The following is a 23867-nucleotide window of genomic DNA, read 5'->3' as shown; positions in this document are numbered from 1 at the left end:
ACAATTTATGATAATTTTCTTCAGAATATCTCTTTCTGGCTAACGGTCTCCTTAATATATACAAAGATCTAAAAATTTAGTTATCTTCTAAGCCATTAATTTTATCGAGTTTAACCACGATACACCAACACTGGTATGTTGAATTATCGGCTCAAATTTGAAAAACCACGCGCATGATGTCACGCTGGAATCAAAATGTTTTCTTTGTTAGGTTAGGTCATTAAACCATAAATTTGATCGAGTTAAGCCAAGAGAACCTTTTTGTTATAAAATCGATTGAAAAATTCATTGTTGCTGTCTTTAGATTGGCTACGACCTAACTATTGGGCATGAACCGCCTCTGGACTTTAGATAGTAGTGTTGTCTACTCACTCCTAAATTTTTTGCATCAAGTCCCGGAGCGTCCATTATACAGTACTTTGTGTTTATAAGAGAGACTCATTTAAATTTTAACATCATTTTCCGTTAATTATAAGTCTTCTACGAAAAAATGACTGATAACATTTTTTTTGTAAAATATTCTCGCCATCATTTTTCTTTTATCATATTTCCCCCCGTTAACGAGATATTCCAAAAAAACTGCTAATTTTTTGGCATTTCCACCATCGATGGCATTGGAAACGTTAGTACCTTTACTGTACCATCTTTCAAGTTCCATTTTTAACCATAATTGGGTACATAAGTGATAACGGTGTTTTTAGATGTCTAGAGAAAAGCCCCTTTTCAATGGATTCAACCATAATTGGATTATCATGGAAATACTTCGAAAAGAATAGTTTCTTTTCTTGAACTACAGAAAGAAATAAGAAAGAAAAAAACACATGGAAGCGAAATCAATGGTAGCACCATAATGAGAACGATGCAAGGGTGACAAATATGAAGTAGAAAAAGCAATCCAAGGCCGCAAAATGTAAAGGCTGCTGGATGCGACAGAATACCAATTGGAATGTTAAAAGCTTTATAGGATCGAGGCTTAAATTTATGTACTTCGAAATAAGACAAAGTTATCGAAAGACTTGAAAGTAACTTTTTTACTACCAATTTCTAAGTCAAGAGATAGCCAACAATGTAAAAACTACACTGTGTACATCTATGAAAGTGTATAAAAAAATACTGGATCCAAAATTGAAGAAAAAAGTAGAAAACTCGCTGAATGATCCATAAAGCGGATTTCGCAAGTGTAGGAGTGTACAAGATCATGTATTTACTATCAAGCAACTTATAGGTAATGCTATAGATGCATTATTTGGAGTTATTGATATGGAGAAGGATATTTGACAAAGTACAGAATATATGTAGAATAGATTATGGCACTCAAACAACAAACAATAAAGATTGTTACCAACACGACATAGGCCGTGAAGCCGGTCCTGTCCGGCTATAATAGTATTCTAAAATTTGGTGAATTCGCGGTACCTTTGATGCTTGTTTCTATCACATCGGCGATTTGTTTATATTGCTTTTTTGAGAATTAATCTTTCTATTCATTTGTTTGTTTTCTAGAATTTTTGAGAAATTTGTTTTGGGCATATTTGGGTATATGAAGCAGTTTGCTTAGCGGATTTAGTTTATAATTAAAAGTCATAATGAATGAAACGACACAGAGAAGTAATCGTTGAATGAAAATAAATTAAATAAGTTAGTTAAGTCTAGTGTAAGTGTTTAAATAAATCAAGTATATTAATTTACCCCACCGTTAAAAAACAGGTGAAATAAACACATTATATAAATAGGAGGACAGATTATTACAACGGTGAACACATTTAAATACCTTGGAACAGAAATAGAAAATACAGGAAATAAAAACGCCGAGATTACTAAGAGAACTAAAAACGCCCTAAATATATATTATAGAATAAAAAACAGCTTGGACAATAAAAGAGTAGAGACAAAGAAAGAAAAACAAAATTAAATGTTTATACAGTAACGAAACATAGAATCTCACGATTTATCTTAGGAGTGTGAGAATTGTTACAAAAAAGAATAGGTTAATAAATGTCCAAATACAAGGTCTGGAGATTATTTTACTTATGGAATTCATAAGCAAAGGGTATTTATAGTTCTTCCAATATTAATTGCAGAAAATAGTAATGCAAGGAACAATCAATATTTCATAAATACGCACGGTACTCATACCAAATTAAGAAATGAAAAATAATGTTTACTCTCCGTATACAATTCGGTATCGGTGTGGTATCACTCTCTTTACAACCCTTCATAATTCAATCAAATGATGACTCTAGTTCAGACGACTCTGACTACCATCATTATTTATAAAGATACTTTGGAATTGAAATATTTTTTTTTTCTTTTGTTTTATTTGCATAAATTTATTTTCTTCTATGGTTTTTGCTTTAAAATTTCGTTTTCCAGACAAAAAACGAATGGGGTACAAAAAGGGCTCTGTTCACGTCTAGTACCCTGTTTAAGCCATACTCCCTTACAGGCAGTTACATTTTACTCGTCTATTTACGTTTTATAATTTAATATTCAGTCGTAGCAAGTTAACCAAGTAATAATAATGATTTTTTTGCAAGTTCCAAATACGACTATAATTAAGTGCATCTGTCTAAATAACGGTGTATAATGCCGTCCAATTTATAATAATTCGATCGAATAATACCTCGTGTATTCTTTATTTTGTAGCATCCTCACAAAGTATCCTCACAAAGTAACTCATTACATATCTGGCCGTTTCATTAGACTTCGCCCCGTTGAGCGGAAATATCATGTATTGTGAAAAGTTCTTGACTATCAGACAATGTATTTCCACAATTGCTTTTCTCTTATTCCTTACCTATTGTATTAAATAGTTGATTCCTACATTTACTCGTAATAATATTTGCCAGGATAGTTTTAAAAAATCTAATTAAACAAATTACTCCCTGTAGATTTTTCCATATCTAGTGTATAGAATATCCAGACCTGCACAAGGGCGTGATACGCAAGAGGGTTTATGTAAGGGCGTTCACCCTACATAGTTCCCGCAGCTGCCGTGAGCTGCCAACAGCGCTACTATCGATTATCCTTCTTGCACGCGTTACGTCATATTCTCAGGAGTCGGGATGCTGTGTTTCCCGAATCCAGTAGGCGGTAGCGAATCGCAAGATCGCCACTTTCACACATCAATTGATGACAATTTAATTTTCCGGTTTAGATAGAATTTATACTTTTTTGTAGTAGTGTTGTGCTTGTAAATAATCCCAATTGTAGTTTCTACCTGACCCGTGTCTTTTTGTAAGTACCTTTTTTCTCTTAAGGGAAAAATTCCTGCATGCTTGCCTGACCTTTCATTATTTTTTTTATCTACTTTATACATGATCTCTTTTATGACTTTTCCTTTATAATGTAGGGCAAGAAAAAACCTCAAGAAAAAGTATAACATATAAATATGACAAATTTTCGAATACTTTTTGTATGTAAATACAATTTTATGAATATTCTGATTTGGAAATTTATTAAATAAAATAATTTACAACTTTTTTACAGTTGCTTCTATATTTTGTAGTAAAAGCTTTTCTATCTATATCTGGCATGTTTTATAAAAGTTTTTGTATGTACCTTTTGTATCGCATTATATTTCAAGAAACTTTGATTAAAAGTAAAACAATTCAAAGCTTTTTTCTGCAAAAATGAAGATAAATCATAAATTTAGTTAATCAAATAATACTTTTGAATATATATTAATTTTCTCTCTCACATGGGACGAGCAGATAAACCACCACTATTAATTTATTTATCTGTTCAATATGTAATGCCACGTATTACCATATACAGTGTGGTTATGAATTGAGGTAATTTGCTAATATTTTGATTTCTGTTAGTTCGTAAGTTTTTAAACTATTCTAGACAATCAACATCAACAACAGATAGTCCATTGAAAGTGTAGAGGGTGCACTTTTATCCCAAAATAACTTATAAACATATTTTTTCAGTACAATGCACTCTGAATATATTCCAATTTTCATTATCTATTCAATTAAAAATACAAGCAACCAGAACAAATTATTTTGCATTCAATAGTTTGAAATTAATAAATAGTTGTTTATACTCAATGCTACGTGTGGGCATAAAGTATAAATGAAGGCCCGCGCGGGCATTAAACAGTTTTCAATATGCTTATTATCTATTGATACAACAACAAAATATACGAGTCCATTCATTTTCATATATTATCAGTTTGTATCTACACAAAATTGGCAATATTGGAAGGATCTGCTAACTGCATTTCCCGCAGCAAAAATTGCTTCATGATTCATTGTCTGAGTCTTTGGATTCTATAAGGAGAAATTTGTCAGAATTCTTGCTGTGTTTCTACATATCTTACAGTAAGGGAGTAGAGTAGGGTAAAACAGGGTACTCCAGCATCGTGAAATACTCATTGTCATGTAATTTTAAATAAGAAGTGAGGAAATTTCACTATAAAAAATACTCTTACATAAAGGTGAGTATTTTTAGAGATATTTTTCCGACAAACCAAAAATTTTGTCTAGCATTGAATCCAATTAACATGTCTTTAACAGCTACTTGTTTTTCGGTAGAAAAGATAAGTTTTTCCCCCAACTTTTCCGTACATAGATATGCAAGTATTTACACCTTTCCTCCACCATATAATTGATTAATAGATTTTCTTCATCTGCGGTTAAAACCATTATGATTGGGCAAATGTTCTGCACTAAAATTGGATTACTATTTTCTGGATACATTGTATCACTTGGACCTACTTTCAATATATAATCAGTTTTTTCGCCTTATTCACTAGTCTGTTTTACGCATCGTCTTAACGTTATAAGTTTTGGTACTCAAAAAGAGTCACCCCTCATAACAGTATCTGTAGCATTTTTCGTCTATTAAGGATTCCATTTTCCTCGATTATTCTTTTTTTGTACTGAAAGACTTTATCGTCGCTACGTGACGGTTTGACGCCAACACTCATGTATGGAATTGCCTCGGGCGCCAGGTTTTTATCGTGGTATGCTCCAATTGCTCCGGGTAGCGTCAAGGAAAAGAATAAAATACTTCAGGGATCAGTATAATATAATAGAACTCCCTGTTTTACTTTGACAAGATATCTTGCATTTGATTTTGAAATTTTAAGAATATGTTGTGATAAAAATCTCCTCCCCCCTTATAAATAAGAGGCTTAAGTGGTCTTAACTCAAGTATTAATGCAAACGGCGTAACTACCGCCATCTATCAAAAATGGCAAATACGCTGAAGCCAGTTGAACAGATTTTACCTGCCCTCCTTGATTGGTAACTTGGATATTTGCTGCTAGTGTTACTTACGAAGCTTCTGAGGAACGAAGTCGAATGAGAAAGCGACACAACAGTTAAACACAATTTCCTTTATTTCAAACTAAAATAAAAATGAACTATATATGAAAATATATGAAAAAAAAAACAAAGCTGGTAAAAAGCAACGATAATAGAAGCGAAAACTGAAACACAAACGATTACTAAGCGGTGCGACAAAGCGAAAGCGTGTAGCGTGCAGCATGTGACGTGCAAATACTAAGCTCTCGGTCGGTCAAAGCTGTACGGTAAGAGCTGCGGTTCTCAAATCTGGCGTTAGCAAATTACCGCGTGCGCGTTTATCAATTCCGATAACAACGTTTCAAACTGTTTTCCTACTAGGTTGGCTGAAGGCACTAATACGACCATCATTGAGATGTGAATACTTTGCGCCATCAATGGCAATTTCACCACTCCTAGTGGAGAGTGAAAACTCAGCGCCTCTTGTAGCAGTTTCCTTACCCCCGGTATAATCGTTTGGCTGAAGGCGCTATCACGACCACCACTGAGATGTGAATATTCAGCGACATCAGTGACAGGTTTCTTAACACAGAAAACCTAAAGCTCAGAGGTTGGGAACACCAATCCCATAAATATGCTAAACACAAACTTATCTCGGATATAAACCTGAGCGGTCCGGTGCGGTCTTAGGCGGTTGCTGCAGACAATATCACTGACCTACCTCTCACAATTCAGCGAGACATCGGCTTACATGGGTTTCTCCCAGTTAAGCTTGGACGGACTGGCGCAGAAACTCTTTTACGGAATTTCGGATCTTGGGTCTTGTCTTCGCTGTAGATTGCGTGGTGGCAAGGCTGCTGGTTCTTCGAGAACTGCCTGGACCTGCACGGATTCCAAAATAATTTTACTTACAATGGTATTCCTTGGTTGGCTTTTTACTTCGACGATGTGGTGTGAAAGGTGGGGTCGCCTTTGCTTTTATATTCTAGAAAAATTGTAACTTCGTTACAGTACGACCGAAATATCTCTTATAGGTGGTCCTGACCCGAAAAAGGAAAATACTATATCAAGGAAACAATGGGGTAAGATGAAATATACCCTCAATGTTATATTTCCATCTTGTCTCACTCATATTTTTTGATATTAAATGGTTCGTTTTAGGTTGGGATAGGATGTTGAGATTTGAGATCATATGAAAATGAGCGGTTGAAAGTCTTCAATGGTAAATATTTAACACAAAAATATGTGTACATGTGTGAATTATTTATTTAAACTTGTCGCTATCAATTGGAAGCTTTATTTACTATACCCTTCTATAATTACTGCCGTTTTTCGCTAGGCTACAGCACTCACATAGTCAAGAATACATTTATCCCATATTACACCGGTACTTTGTCTTGTCCCACTCTCTTTTCACTGTAAAATGAGTTCATGTACTCAAAAACATTTTGATTTGCGGATAACTCGAAAACTATGAGGACAAAAATTATGAAGCACAACATTCTGTAGAAAAAAGGTTTAAATTTTTTCCTAACCTCAAAATGGCTCAAAAAAATTTTCAATCGCGAATAACTCGCAAACTACGTAGAGTTCGAAAAAAAGTGTCAGAGGCAAAGTTATATAGCACAAAATTAGTACTACATTTATGTTAAAGAGAAACTATTAAGAAGTGAATATTGAAATAATAACCAATCGAGAACGATGATAGTGTTCATGATCGCGGTTTTTAAAAGTTAGTTCATTTGAAATCAAGAAGTAGTTCATAGCACGAACGACAAATCGACAAATTGGCTTGTTTATATGGCGAGCGATGAAATGTATCCATTAAAACATCAAATGCTTATGAGGCCAATGTACTTCTTCTTCTCGCAGGTTTTTAGGAAATTTCTCGAGTCAAAACTTATGCTAACTTACCCGAGTAGAAAATAGAGATCGTAATCATCATGATGCATTTTGATTTTTTGAAAACGAAGTTGTTTTCCAAGAGTTAGAATAGTTTTCATGTGCGTCTGGAACGTAAATTGGCGTTGAGGGAGATTTACGCGGAAATATTGCCTCCAATGAAAAAATGACTAGGGACCTTTTTTGTAGAACATTTTATACTCTACATTTTTGATTTGGTAGTTTTTTTAGAATTCCTATCAGTTTTCGAGTTATTCGTGTTACAAAAAAAAATTTTTTTGAGTTACAAGTTCCAAAATTTTAAAAACTCGTGCCCGTAATTGTGTTTAGGCTTATTCAGCAACCAAAAACCTCTTAGAATCTAGAAAATCAGAAGCGCTTGATCTAATTTAATAAGAAATAAAACAGTTTCTGTAATAAGGAGAGCACTTGGTCATGATTTTATTGGTTCGAGAGGATTTACTGTCATTTGTATGATCTATCTGTTATCTATGTTTTAATGAAATACTCAACACCTATATGGGAGTTCCGTTTGTTTGAGTAGTCATTTCAATAAACCCTCAATATGGATCAGACCGGTTTCCTTTGGATCTTCTAGGTTTCTTTAATGTGCTTTGACAAACTTTATGTGATTCGAATACTTCTCAATTACTTCGAATTAATGTCCTAACTCGCTTCGGAAATAACTTGTAATTGGTATCCATTGAAACATTCCGTTTTAATAGTTATTAGATACTTTGATGATTTCTGTTGTAACGTCCTCATTTCATTTGTAACAAAGATAGTTTACCAAAATACTCTATTATTGAAAAATACATGTTCAGTGGCGGTTCGTTGTTGTCAAATTTTTATCGATTTTATCTACTTCCATGCTAAAATTGCTGGAACGGTTGCCACACTATAAAAATATGATTCACCTAGTAATACTTTACATATTTACCGATGTTTTGACTACTTTATTTTTAAAGTTTTTGAAAATCGTTCGTGATGATCCAATTTTCAAAAATATCCTGTACGACTTGAACAAATTTAATATAACATTGCTGAGACTTGCTTACTAAGCTGATATACGGTTCAGAACTAAGGGTAAAATCTTTATTGCGATGTAGCAATCTATTCCTTACGAATCAAGTTTTTAGCTCACACATTTTGCAATCATTTTATCATTATAGTTGTCTATTTGGGATGAAATACATTTTTAATTGATACCATGTAAAAGAGTTTGCTGTTTTCTTTGAATTTGGTTACTACAATTTCTAATAACTTTTTATTCTCTTTTAGTGTATCTGTTTAATGGTTGCAAAAAATTGTATGCCATTTCTTGCAACATCAAAATATTGCATACACGAAAATTGCTTTTCGCTTGATATTACGCAAGTCTCTTCATGGTTGCCACTAATAAAAATTACATAAGTAAAAATAGACAATAACTGAAATTCTACCTAATATTTTGTGGTTTAAAAATAAAAAGTTAGGTAAAGTGAAAAAGAATAAATAGTACATTATGGGCAATAATTATATCTGCTACTGCCTCGCTTTTGGAATCTGATGGGCTGAAAAGTGTACCAAGGCGCTGATGGGCCAGGCTCTTGCTAGATAGAGCAATGGGAAATATGAGTTTAGCTATAGAATTAGACGAGAAAACATACAATAATTATTTAAGAGCGGATGAGGAAACATTTGAAAAATTTTGAAGGAAATGGAGGAGAATCAATCATAAGATACCTGAGAAATTGTTAGCGAAAGACGTAATATCAGCAGATTAGAAACTCATTTTTTCCTAGAAACGTAATAGAAATGGCACCAAACCGATATTATTGTAAGTACGAGATCTTGCATGAGACAATCAGCTGAACTTCATCTGCGCATGTTTTTGGTCAAGAAATATTGCGTATATCATTGCATCGCACGTTGTCTTGCATCATGTCAAGCAAGCTTAATAGTTCAGTTCATAATCGTTCTTTAACAAGGGTGTGATAATAGCAAGCGAGTTTTTGTCGTAAAATTCTGATAAGAAAAGTGATGCAACTACTAGATGCTTTTTGAAATTCAATTGATCTTTTGCACAATTAAAAACAACATCATCACACACCTCTAAATATATAAAAATACACGTACTCGAGAATTTGTAGAAGCAGTTTTAGATGTAATATTACTCAAGTTACCTGGAAAAAACCGGAATAAGTGTAATCAATCAATATTATTCCAAACTCGAAGTAGTTCCCAATATATTTCGAAAACATTGTTATATAAACCATTTCAACTTGGCACATTGAATAACTTTAGTTGCCAAACGGGCCACTATAAGTTTGATTATTTTTCTTTTCTAGCGTCTTCAAGAAAACTTACGTCTGAATGTAATTTGTTTACTGCAGAGAATATTATGCAGTCAACAATTTAATAGGTATAGTGTCGATAAAAAATTTATGATCATTAAAGTAACTTTTCAGTTTAATACGATAATAATGGTCACATTCTTCTAGATCAGTGGTACCCAAATTTTTATCGCGACCCACGTATCAAGTAATAATTACATTATTACTATTTTAAAATATTATCGTGGAATTCCTCTTTTGAGGAAAAGGTACAACTGTATGATGAAGTGATGAAGTCCGAAAAAACACTTTTAACTCAGAATCTCAAAATTAAACAAATAAATAATAAAAACAGACTTTTGGAATTCATGTGAATTGTGTAGCAAAGCCTAATTCTATATTTATTTTTTAAATATATCAATGTAGAGAATGCCCTCAGACACAAATATATAGTTGGACACCTAATAAGCTCTTTAAGGGCTATTTTCGAAGGAACTGGATACCCCCTGATTTATATCCAAAATAAAATTAAATTCAATTTCTTAAATGTTGTTTCAGAGCAAAATCACAAGATTATTCTCTAAGGAAATCTTCTTCAGATACTAAGAGTTGCACTTTGCTCAGGAAATCATTATCAAACGGATTTCTTATTCAGAGAAGCTCATCTTTTATTTTTGGAAAATATTTCCTAGAATAAGAATCATTGTTAAGTAAATAAATAACATTTTTTGGGATATTCAGGATATGTAAAAATCAGTTGCTAAAAATGGCATTATTCATAAAAATGTTTACCTGAGACTGGTACTCAATGCTCGAAGATATTCCTTAATTGCTAACCTTGAGTCCACATGCTTCTAAAAAGTCATTGAAAAGTGGAAAAACATCAAAAGAACTTTTTTCCACTTTGTTGGCCCATCTTTTAGGTTTTTTAATGTTTACTTATCTTGCACATGGAACTTTCTTTCATTGAAGTGTCAAATTGAGAATGTTGAGGGCAATGAAAACGTCACTTAAATATCCAAGCTGTATTAGCCAGTTTTGATCATGTAACCTATACAAAAATTTGGCTGCCGATTTTGCCCCATCATTTTCCAACAAAAGCAATCACGAAGCTCAAACAATTTTGACAGCATTTCAACCTTTTGAGAACCACCCTACTTCACAAAGAAACAGATTTAATTTGTGCTCACTTTTCATTTTGTCGCACAGAATGGCAAAAAATCAGGATGGCTTAGGCCGTGAATTAATGAAATTTACAATCTTCACTGCATTATCAAGCGTTTCTTTCAGGTTTCCATTCAAACCTTTCGGTGCAGACTACAGTGCGCCTACTTAACAGAAGGAATGACTGCCCTCACCCTGGCAATCAAACCTAAGTAGACCCCAGACATAGCACGCGCACCACCAGTCGTCATTCCAACACATTTTGTCTATTTTCATTATCTGTAATAGAATCATCGAGACATTTAAAAATCTCGTCTGCTGTTGTTTTTGACGATAAAGACTTGCAAAAGTGCAGTTCTTATTCCAGGCTTTCATTAGATTCAAACCTAACAAAGGCTAATAGATTGGCCTGGCCAACATCGGTACTTTCATCAAGTTAAAGTGAAATGTACTCATTTTGTTTCAAAACTGTAATCACTGACTATCTTACTGCATCTGACATTTCATCTATTCTTCTTTTTACAGTTTTATCAGAAAGAGTAATTTGAACGATTTTTTTGTTTCCTTCTCAGTAAGTAAGACTTCAGATATTATTTGGGCTGTTGGTAAAATAATATTGTTCCCTAGAGCTCCTCCATTTTTAGCTATCAATAACGATAGTCGATATGATGCAATTGTAGCTTGTCTATTTTGCTCACCAGAAATTGATGTTTTCATTACTGATTTTAACTTTAAGAATTCTTTTTCTTTGTACTGGGAAAAATATTGCATATTCCGTATGTTTTGTTGACAAATGCCTTTCCAGTTTTGAAGGTTTCAAACTTTCATATTTCAAATAATTAGCGTTGTACTTAAGGCTCGGTTTTGCCTTCTTAGGGATCTTTGCTCTTCCGCTACTATTTGGCCAACTATAAGAAGTTAAATCAAATTAAGTAACTTTACTATCCCTGTCATTTTTAGATTCACTACAGGGAATGTTAGTAGTGGACGTGATAAGAACATCAACATTTGTAGCCGATGTTTGCCGTTCACGGCATGATCCAGTTTTGATCCACGCATCAATAGTGAAAGAAACGGAAAACAAACAAAGGACTCACGTAACCAATAGTTTATTCGCCCAAAATAAACTTAACCGACATTGAAAATGTTTAGTAACTTACTCACACAATAAATACAACAGGAAAACACGACGTAATTCTCACGCAGGCCAAAAGAACACGATCCTGTCGCCAATGGCGTGCAACGACCGATTCGCTCTTGGAATGCTTTGTTTGTCAGGTGGTGGGAGAACGATGCAACAGAGGAGTTTTCTTTGTTAACGCTACGAGAATCCATTATCTGTGACAGAGCTGCCAAACTGGCGGCCCGCGGGTCGTATACGGCCCGCGGGTCGTATACGGCCCGCCAAATTTATTTTAGTAAGGCCCAAATTACGGTTTCGCATTACGACATTGGTAGAGCGTAAATTCAAGCTTACCATCAAAATAAAGCGTAATTCATATTATGCTACGTATGCTTGTCTGAGAGCTTTAGTAACTTCAAGCGCATTTTCCCATTGACGCGGACCTTTGATTGACTGATTGCTTCTCCTGCAGATCTTAGACTTGCGGTACGGTAATACCAAGTTATCCATTATTCATGCAATCATGCGAGTGCAGTCTTGTCTCCAGAATTTGTTGAGAGGTGACTGTGTTCTAATATTATTTACTCAATTTCATATTTATTTATTACTTAAAATAAATATTGAAAATGAGTACTACTAATAAAAGAATGGTAAGAATGGTAAACCACAGTGTATGGAATGTTTTGCAAATAGCTGTGTGTAAAGAATATCACTTGAAGCGCCTTTATCTTTCCTTGAATTAAAAAAAGTATCATTCGTCCACGCGAGACATGAAAATACCACTAGTGAAAAAAATGAGGAAGCAGCTGGTTTATTGAACGAATTATTTTAATCAAGAAGCAAAATTTGCAGAGGCATCTGTAGCTGCATCGTTTGAAGTTAATTTAAAAATAGTAAAGGCAAAGAAGCCATTTTTGGATGAAGAATTAATTGAAAAATGTTGAAAAGGATTCAATGACAACGACATGGTAAGAAAATTTCAAACAGTATCACTTTCTCACCAGACTATAAGTCGACGTGTAAACGAGATTAGCGTGCATGTCATTTATAAATTAGAAAACATGATCAATAGCTGCTGCTATTTTTCTGTAGCATTGGATGAAAGGACAGATATTTCTGATATAAGTCAAATGCTTATCTTTAAAGAACTGTAAATGAATACTATAATTATTCAGAGGAACTTATAAAATTACAATCATCAGTAGAGCAGTATGGCGGATTTGACAAGTGTACTGCTAATATAACCGACGGTGCTAGAGCTATGACTGTGACTATGACACTGTATTATCCATCAGAAGGCATTATATGGTTTATCCCTCGAAGTAAAAGACGTAATGGTCAATATTAGGTTGGGTTTCCTAAATTACTAATTTAATTCGCGGCGGAAATCATTCTCTTACATATCAAAAATTTAAAATATTTTTAGATAAATTGGGATCTGCTTTTATATAGTAACGTTGGACAGTGCTTGAGGACATTCTTTAAACTACGAAAAGAAGTTCATCTTTTTCTCACAGAAATTGCCGTTGATGAAAATTTGACAGTAAATTTAGTTGATAAAAATTTTATTAATTCACTTGCTTTCCTAACAGACATTACAAATTATTTGAATATTTTGAATAAATCATTGCAAGGACAAGTTCAAAATGTGTGTTGCCTTTATAAATCTGTTACTGGATTTGGAAACAAATTGAAAATTTATTTCAATTTGAATCTATGAAGAAATGAAAGAATGAATTTTAAAATATTTTTACCGAAATTGGATATGCTAATCACAGATTTCAATGAAAGATTTTCTCAATTTGATGATCTTAAACCGTCTATTGATTTGTTTTGTGATCTAATTGATATTTATATAAACTCAGGATCACCCATTTTTTACATGTCGTGGAGTAACTGGAATAGGAATATTCAAATTTTTAGATATAGAGAAATATCCAAAATTGAGAGATTTTGGACTTCAAATTGTTAAGTACATACATACATATTAATATTTCAAAGTTTTCTTTTTAGTACAAATAAATTTTTCTAAATTTTCATAAACTGACTTTTCATTTATCAACCTTCTTGGCCTCCGGAGTTGTTATGGGAGACAATATGACCCTCGGGCTATGATAAGCTGGACAGCGTCTGTGATATTATTAACACTAATATTATCATTTTAAACTTTAAATTTAATGGTGCAAAGTTTCATTGTGAAGTAGACATGTCCCAGTTTTATGTATAGGACAAAATATTCGGCATATGACCGCCGTGGCTACGAATAAATCGCCTAATCTTTTCAGAAGTTTTTTTGTGTGATATTCCAACAAAGATGTGGCGCTATTTGAAGATTCGTTGAATCCAGACTTTGAACTCCGAAATGATTTGCCATTTATTCACATGTTGCTAGAAAATATAATACAGGAATGTTTATAACTGATATTAACTACGTTACATACATATTTTAGCTCTTATGTCCCATGAAACTAATAATATACGCTTTCGTGAGATCATGTTTGCAATTTCCGACATAAAACTCAAATCTTGAGCAACTCTGATATAAAGTTGATTGACAATGCAAAAGAAGCTCACGAAATCTTTTGAATCGTGCATAAGGGACGGACTTATTTTTTCAAAGAGCCGATTGGATACGTGAGAAAAAAAGAAACTTAAAATGGGACAACGCTTTTTTGTCATTATAAGAACGCGCCGCGTCACAAATAGCTGTGTGTCTGTTCACATCCATATTATGCACTAGATTTAGCACAATTTTGAAAATTAAAAATGTACTAGAAAAGTTTTAACAGCATTTCTAACATTGAAAAAACCACGACATTTCGCAGAAGCCTTCCAGAGATGCTTCCAGTCAAGCATTCAACGTTGTAATAAGTAATAGCTGTGGAAATACTTTCAAAAGGTTAATTGAAGCCAGTTCATTTTTAATACACTTGTAATTCTAAGGTTTAGAAAAAAAAATCGTTTGGCAAATCGCTTGATCAAGTGTTCGGATAGGTTTCCGCGGTCAGGATTATGCACAAAAGAATAAGGTTCACGTGTTGAACCGCCATTACAAGAGAAGGCTGAGGATAGAATGGTCGTTGGTAAGAAGTGATCCTATTCCATGGTCTCCATCTGCCTACTCCAAGCAACGAATCGCCCCTTTTTTTGGTTAATTCCAAGGACTAAATATGTCTACTCCTTGGAAATTCACTAAGGGCATGAAAATTTGCAACAAAAAAATGGAATGATTGAAATAGAGATGAAAATAATATGCTTGCCATCGAGAACAACGTCGACACTAACACAATCACTGCTGGTCTTGAGCTAACTCGTCAACCTTGAAATTAACGAAAAATGGATGATTCGTTGCGGAAACTTGGCAGATTGAGAACTCGGAATAGGATCACTTTTTACCAATGAACGATTAACCACCCCATCCCCACCCTTATCTTGAAAATGACTTCAAAGTAGGAGCCGAAACGACAAGAATTTTCAAAATTTTAACGCGACTTAGCCCGTGAAAGTGTTCGTAGTTGGATTGTGACACAATTAAACACCAAAGTGTACTAATTCTAATATATCACCATCGTCTGGGAATGAAATTATGATCAATTATAATATAATAATAATATGATAATTAGTTGATAATCTATTTTTTGAGGACACTTCTTATTATTTCCAAGGATGTACCCTGATTTTCTAACAACTATTCGTAATAGAAACTATCAGTCACTTTTCTGCAAGAATCAATACAACTGGCGATAAACTGTAGTTGGAATAATACGAGACTAGTTCACGCATACAAATTTCTTTTGTCTATTCTCATAATTTTCATTTTCATTCCAGATTCATCAACTCGAAGCACTTCAAACAACGAAAACAGCACAGCAGTGCTGTTCAAAAATCTTCTGTAAAGAGTTTACGTGAATGTACTTTTGTACGATTTGAGACGTTTAGTGAAAGTTTTGAGGAAAAATGTTGATTCGGTGGAAAAATAAAGACAAAGATAAAGACAAATGTGAAAAGACATCCAATCAGAAGCAGAATTCATCAGGAACATCAAAGAAAAAGAGAAAATTTGGGAGAGATGGTGGTAAGTACATTTTCTCGATAAACATTCCTAGTAGATATATTTTATTAATTATCAATATCTACATGAAAAGCGTATCATTAAATATTAAAAATATTAAAGTTTATCCGCTCATATTTCCACGCGGAGCTCATGAGTAACTTTCTCTCTCAACTCGTCTATTTATTATATTTCCTGTTTTTGTTACCTACTATTCAATAGTTTTTTTCTTATCAATCTTTTCGGACTCTTTCTAATATCCGTATCAGTTTAATTTCCTTCTAAGCTACCCACTGGAGCCTTTTCTCAGATTGGGTGAAAAAAAATATTGAGTTGTAAGTGATCACAAATAAACAAAAAACCACCAGAATTGATCAATTCAATAAAGTGTTTATTGTTGCATAACTACAATACTAGACCGTATAGAACTTTGATGCATCCTCCCTATGGCCTCACATTTACCCCAATATTATTTAATTGGTTTTCTGCAAAATTTTTATTAATGGTGTGAATCTAGCTACAAAAGAGGTTTGTTAGAATTACATGTAAGGCAATTAAGCTCCGAGTTATCAATTAGCAATGGAAACAATCAATTGAATTAATTTTATTATCGGTCTTAGTTCACCAATAATATCCATTAAACTTTACAGATTGATTCCAACGTTGCTACAACGATTGAAAGCATTTTTGGTTATCGTCCGAAGGAAAATCGCTTAGAATTACGAATATAATTTTTTAAGCCCCAAGACGAGTTGTATATTTTCTATCACAACTCGTTTATATGAATTCATAACAGTATTTTTAAATCAATTATTTGCATTCGTATTTTTTTATCTATTGTGTTATGCGCAATAATAGCAGTATTATTTATAGGAAGATTCATCGGGGCGGAAATAGAAACTTATCAAAGAGATTTATAAGTATAATGTAAAAAAATATGAACCTATTCAATCGACTCCTCTGTATTATCAAATTATAGCATTTAAATCCCAGCTACGACTATCGCCTATCTGAATTCATAAAATTCTGTTTCAATAATTTACAGTGGAATGATTCAGACGGTGTTATATTTCAACAGAATTATTGGAATTCAACATATTCATTCAATCCAAACAATTAAATTTTTCACTGCAGATACAATTTTATATTGTGACATGGATGTTTTAAGAGCCGGAACAATTTTTATCATTATTCATATTTAGTGTATTTCAATATACGAGAAGTACCTGACCCAACAAAAAAATACAAAAATTTTGAAAAACAAAAGTTCGATACCTATTTTATAATAAAACCGTTAAGCTCCTCAAAAGTGCCATTAACTATCTACATCACCTCTTCATTGTTGAAAAATATGTGCCCACCGAACCATTTTTTCGAGTCTGTGGATAGAAAATAATCCGAGGGTACGAAATCTGGCAAATAGAGTGCATGAGTAGCAATTCAAGTTTTAATTCATTAATTTTGGCTACTGCAATAACAGATATGTGAGCTGGTGTATTGCCTGATGAGACAACACTTTCTTCTTAGCCAAATGATGCCTATTTTGCTTGATTTCATAGCTCAAATGTGATTACTTGCCGTTGACAGTTTTTCAAGATAGTCAATGAAAATTATCCCACGCGCATCATAAAAAACCAATGCCATGACCTTACCTGCAGATAGAACGGTCTTTGCGTTCTTTGGACCCGGCTCTCCCTGTTCAGTCCATTGTTTTGATTGTTCATTTGTTTCGGTTGTAAAGTGATAGAACCACGTTTCATCTATGGTAATGAAACAGCCCGCAAAAATTCGGCTTTATTTCTATGAAGTATTGGCAAACACTCAATGGAAACATCGACGTTGTTTTTGTTCCATTGTGAGCTCACGCAGCATCCTTCTCGCGCACAGCTTTTTCATGTACAAATTTTCAGTTAATATGCGATGTACTGCACTTTTTGAAATGCTTACCATGTCTGCTAGCTCGCGCACTTGAAGTCGACGATTATTCAGTATTGTTTATCGATTTTCTTCAGCATTTCTGAGTCATCACCTCATTTTGTCGATCACTGCGATTTTGGTCTTCGCTTATCGTACGGCCTCGTTTAAACTCTACAACCCAATATTTTACAGTTGATAACGAAGAAGTAGTCTCATCCAGAGTACAGTCCAGTCCAGTTTTTATGTTCGTTGGGCTAATGCCCTTCAAATAAAGTATTGCATCACTTAATGATGACCAAATTTTCTATGTTTACAAATTCACTGAAAACGTTCATTATTGATGGCTGTTAAACAAATAATTAACAACGTGGCATCTTCAAACTTTCTCATACAGTGGCATTTTCAAGCAACTAGTCTCTAAAGGTTAATACATTTTACATTTCCGTTATCCGAAAGAAAAGGTTCTATATATTTAAGTGTATGTTCTTCAAGTTTTTGTAAGAGCCGGTAATCACTGGAGTCCAAATTTGAAGAACATTGAGGAGGTTCAATTAAATCGGAGCTTACTAATTAGACTACTACTGCACCAATATTCAATCACACTGAACCAATGACACGCTATAGCTGATATAGCACACCCGGGATGCCAGCTGTTAATCTTCAATAACAACCCCGGAATCATATTTTCACATTTCAAGAAAACGGTATGTGCTACAACTTTGTCATTAATTCTCTACAAATATAACAAAATTTAAGGCCACTTGACATGATGCAATACAACACGCAATGCAATGCAATATGCAATATCTTGACATTATCGATTTTGTGCAAGTTGCAATTCTAGGTAGGCTTAACAACAGATCAGCTTACTTTTGTAAAATTTAGATTTGTTGTTTCCATTGTTAAACTAGGCACTAAATATTAGATAAAATTTGAGGTTAGGAATTCGTTTACTTTTACTTATAGAATTTTAGTTAGTGACAGCTATGATACAATGGCAATATACTCACATGCAATTTCTTGCACTTTGTATTGCATTATGTCAAGCGGCTTTTATCAGAAGGAATTTTACGAATTGCGGCGCGTATGACTAAATTGTATACCGACTGATACGTATTAGGGCCTAATGAATGTTTTTTCTATTATTTAGAAGATATTAGCATTATGCAAATTATTGTTTTAACTGTGTTACAAACATTGTGTAGGCTAGAATAATTTATTTACGAGGCAAATACATGCAAAAAAGTTTTATTAAATTATATTCAATTAATGTCAAGCGTTTATCGTTAAAATTATCTGAATCCTACAAATTATTCTAGAGTTACAGGAAGCGATGAAAAAAATCAAATCAAATCAGTGGATTACATATTGAATAAATGTTTTAAAAAGGAAATATATTGGAAATTGGAGAGGTATTTTGTTATCCATTCATTAATAGATAGATAGAGGCTCTTCATATTGGTGTTTATTATCTTTATATCTATTTCAACATTGAAAATGATCAAGAATCTGCTGGTTTTTTCAAATAAAACTGATACGAGTTTACAAACGAACATATTTGAGATGTGGCGTTTCAGAAAGTGTGCATTAACATAAATAAAGCCGTAAAACAGGAAATGGCAAAGAGAAATCATAAAATGTGTTACGTTGTTACAAATCTCGACTAGAAGAATGAAAGTCAGGGCCGAGTCAGATTGAAAGAAAGATTCAAAATAACACATTACCTATTCAATGAATATATTTATAAACAATAAAATATTGGATCTAGCTTATATCTACTCTTTCTTATTACGATGTTCTTAGTCTCTGATTTCAATTGAACGCCTAGTTTGTCTTATATGTGCCTCATACGAAAAACATGGAAAGTATTGTGGAATGCTCTTTACTTTCTTGAATGCTCAATTATATCTCAGTTCTTCAAAACTAATTATTTTTTCAAATTTTGTTGTGTACTTATTTATATTTAGTTATTGTACGATATGTGATGAAACAAACGATGATTTATACTATTAAATATAAATTAAAAATTTAACTTGAAACTAAAAGTACCTTGGGCTAGCAGCTCAATTTCCCATGGAGGGAAACATTTTTGAAATGGCTTTCATTTGTACTGTCCTGGCCCTTTCCTTGTTACTACTGATGATAGAATATTTTTCTTTCGGCACATTATTTTACTTTTGGAAAAAGCCAGAAAGTATATGGCATTTGACTATTTTTGAACTTTTTATCTTTGCAGTTTCCTCTTGTTAAATAAGTTTAAAGATGATCCATTTGAAACTTACTCTGAATTTTTGGCTCCAGTTTCGTAGCTATCAATTTTAACAATCCGTAGCTTCTAGTTCACGACAAACACTAGAAATACGAATTTCCAAAAGCGACTATAGTAGCAGACGAAATACGTTTAAACTTGTGCAAATACATGACGTTATGAGACAATGACATAGATGCAGCAAAGAAATAAAGAACATTGTTTATTGTTATTAATTTATTCATCATCAAAAATCTTACACAGTTGACTATTTTTCAACTCAGTCTACATTTTTTTCGGCACCCTTCTGGGCACGTTGCTTCGAATTTTGTATTATTAAGCTGAAGAAGTCTCCCGCCAAAACTTTCAAGTAGTTTGTGACCTCTGATACCGTTGCTCTTGAAGCTTTAGCCACCTTAAAGTTCCTTTAGCTTAGGAAGGAGGTGATAATCGTTGGGGGCTGAGTCCGGGATGTATTGGGGATGGTGCAACAGTCCACCCAAATGTTCTCAGAAGCTTCTGTGTTTGACGAGTAACGTGGGGTCCTGTGTTGTCGTGAAAAAGACATCAGTCGTCCATCAGTCGTCTTCTCCGGCGATGCTGAATTGTCTGAATTTCGATGGTGGTGACGTTACTGAAGATATTTTTGTTTTGTTTTGAGGATGTAATGAAATACCCACGTTTTATCTCATTTAATAATAAAGTCTAACAACTTTCCTTGTTAACTACTCACTCACACAAGAAGTGGCTCCTTGTGTCCATCAGTCAGCATTTTGGGGGCCCAATAAACACTTACCTTGAGATAAATTAAACTAAAGTTTTTCTAATTGTGCCACAGGAAGCTTCAGAAATGCAAGTTCTTCTGGACAATCTTGATCTTTCACTCCTTTCGTCGTCATGAACTTTCCTACGACCCCTAGCATAAGTCTTGCAATAAGGGAACGATAGTTGGAGCATGGCACTGTTATCGGATGTAGTCTAGCAAACTTCCATCGAGATTGTAGCTTCTTTTGAACTTTATTTTCGGTACAACCCTCGTATAATTATCCATTAAGTATTCAGCTGTTCATTAGAAGGAGGATTATCGAAGCTGTTATAATTGACCGAATTCTGTTTAGTTTTATTCCTTTCATTGCTAACATTAGCGATTAGAGCATCTTCGAAACTTGTATACGACGAGGCAGTTTTACGTGAAGTTGAGTATAGGTATTGTTATATTGAATATATATTCAATAGAGACTGATATAGAATAGAAGTTTGGAGGGAATCTCACAATGAAACATTCGCTGTCGTGAGAACAAACAATTTCAGAAATTTCAATCCTAGAACTATTGTTCCTAAATTATTTCAAGGTGTGCATGTATCCATTTCATATAGTGACACTAATATCCGCACAAGAAATTTGTTGAAGTAGTGATAGCTTCTAATTAATGAATTGATAGTTCTGCATCCGAATCAAATGTAAATCAGTAAATCAAAAGTACGTACACAACATAATCTAACTCGTTCTTTTCGTGACAACCTCAAATCTCCTTATTTTTTCATCTTTTATGAGATTCCATCCAATTCAAGGTAGAAATTTCTGAATTAATATCTGGGAGATGTGAATCTTGTTTTCTTCTCCATAAACAATGTATTTCGACACTGTTTTGAAAGACGTACGTAAAAATTGCCAGTCAATTTACCACTCTTTAGTGGTAATAATTTATGTCATATAAAACGTATATCCCATCTAACATCTTGTCAAAATGACAATGGGTAATATCTAAGTTTTCTGTTGCAATTTCAATTTTTTTGGCAGCATCAATAGGCAAGTACTATTTGCTGATTCTTTTATATCCATTCGGCTGTTATCCAAACCAATAATTTCATTTTCTCTCAATTTTTGATAATAATCTGTCAGCAGATAACACTGAATGTTGAATGCTTAATACACTGTTTACACCACCACTAAACCAACACTCACAATTACACTGTCTGACGCACGTTTCGATAACCAAGTTATCGTCTTCAGAGACTGAATAAAATGTAATAACTTGACTTACCTGTTTTATACTAAGTTTTCCCTCCAATAAACCTTCTCCCGCAAAAATCAATTCCAGCGGGAAAAAACTCCTTGGCGGGAATATTTCATCATCATATTTCATTTGAGCTGTGCTCTTTAAACCGGACAATAACGGATCTCTTAGTCTGCCCAATATACTTTCCGTCACAATCACCACAGCTTGTTGGATTTATGAACTATTTTGAAACCCACTCTGCTAAATATTCCTTCCAACCCTTTTGTACAAAGAGGATTGAAAGTTATCAGATACATTTTTTTTGTTTTTTACTTTTACTTTTTTACAATTATTTTATCATAACCGATGATTACAGCTACATCCTCAATGAAGGACTTTTCTCTATTGTATCTCTCGATGGTAAGTGGAAAGTGAATTAACCGATGTACCAGGAAATGGAGACTGGCCATCTTATGGTAGGATATATTGAAAAAAATCAGCCGGGATGTACATACTCGTAGCTAAATACATCAAATTCTAACCTATTACTATTCCTGATTACTAAAGTATCTAAAAATAGTAACTGTCCATTATTTTCCATTTCATAGGTGAACTTTATGGATAGATATTTTGAGTTGAGTTCCAAAATGAATTCGACACACTGTTGGCTTGAGAAATCATCTCAAGGAAATGTTTGATATAATTTCATTTTTTGATCAAGTATTTGTACTTACTTGTACTCAAATAGCAATCGTATGACCACAAGTTCACCATTGAAAATCTGACAATGTAAGATTTGACTTATTCACATCAGTGTTGCCATGTCTCAAAACTTAGCAACACTCATATACAGTAGTAAGGGTCGAGAGAGCATTGAAGATGACCAGTGCCCAGGTCGCCCTGTGACAACTCCAGAAACAGTGACCAAATTGTGCGTTCAGATCGTCGAATGAGCATCCGGATGATTGCCGAAGCTGTAAACGCCGATAGAGAAACGATTAGAAAAATTTTACACGAGGAATTACACATGACAAAAGTCTGTGAGAAGTTGATGCCAAATAATCTGAGTCCTGATCAAAAGCTCTTGCTCAGATTTCCTTGAAAGATTAGAAAAAGATCTGCTTTGGAAGGGACCCGATTGGAGTCGATGGAAGCGGTAAAGTAAAAAGCGCCTGAGTTCCTAAAGGCACTCACCAAATAAGACTTCTAACACTGCTTAGATCAATGGAGAAAACGTATGGAAATGTGTGTGGCGAGGAGGAAGGAGTATATTGAAGGGGAGCATTCGAATGTAGAATTAGTGTTATAATAAAAGCTCTTTACGTAACCAGTGTCGTTATTTAATAGCTAGACCTCATCTTCTTGTCGAGTTTGTATCCGAGTTTCCTAACTAACTACTATCATTTCTCTTTCACAATTCATCTCTTTCCCTCTTCTATGGAACTCTAGGTGCCTACCAGCTTTAGATGAACAATTTATTCAGCTTTTTGACTGGTAGACATTATAGTTACTACCAATATTTAGAATTTTAGAATATTAGTTAGAATTTTTACTGTTTCCACTTTTCTAAAATCATTGGTAATAGTACAGCTGATGGATAGAAACTGTCTCTACTGTATTCCTATTCCCTCGTATTTTTTGTGCCTATCACAACAGTTCATATATTTTGAAAATGTATTTCGTTAATTATGTCACGATTTTTCTCATCTAACATTTCGAAGAAAGAGTTTAATATTCAAGCACTAAAATGCGAGATAAGAGAAGATTCAATATCCAACTTCATTTTTAACTGATTCAACTACTAACACATTTTGAATAATTCAACTCAAGGCAGACAAAAAGGTATTTAAGAGAATTCAGGAATTTAATTGAATTCAAAGAAAATTAATCTC

General features: G+C 33.7%; 1 protein-coding gene across 13 annotated transcripts in view; it reads left to right on the top strand.

Moving 5' to 3' along the window:
- Positions 1-3056: 3056 nt before the first annotated feature.
- Positions 3057-23867, top strand: part of LOC130452669 (coiled-coil domain-containing protein CG32809) — a 389513-nt gene continuing 368702 nt past the window's right edge. For 7 of the 13 annotated variants that reach the window (XM_056792051.1, XM_056792050.1, XM_056792045.1 and 4 more), the window contains exons 1-2: positions 3085-3237; positions 15588-15834. In XM_056792051.1, the coding sequence (XP_056648029.1) occupies positions 15717-15834 (118 nt within the window). In that variant the 5' untranslated portion in view covers positions 3085-3237; positions 15588-15716. Of the gene's footprint in view, positions 3238-15587; positions 15835-23867 lie in introns of all 13 variants that reach the window. The other 6 variants (XM_056792043.1, XM_056792048.1, XM_056792042.1 and 3 more) reach the window with 1 other exon arrangement.

The sequence above is a fragment of the Diorhabda sublineata genome, chromosome 2, assembly GCF_026230105.1.
Source record: "Diorhabda sublineata isolate icDioSubl1.1 chromosome 2, icDioSubl1.1, whole genome shotgun sequence".
In the NCBI taxonomy this organism is placed as follows: domain Eukaryota; kingdom Metazoa; phylum Arthropoda; class Insecta; order Coleoptera; family Chrysomelidae; genus Diorhabda; species Diorhabda sublineata.
Note: the sequence above shows the minus strand (reverse complement) of the source record. Positions and strands in the feature narration are given on the sequence as shown.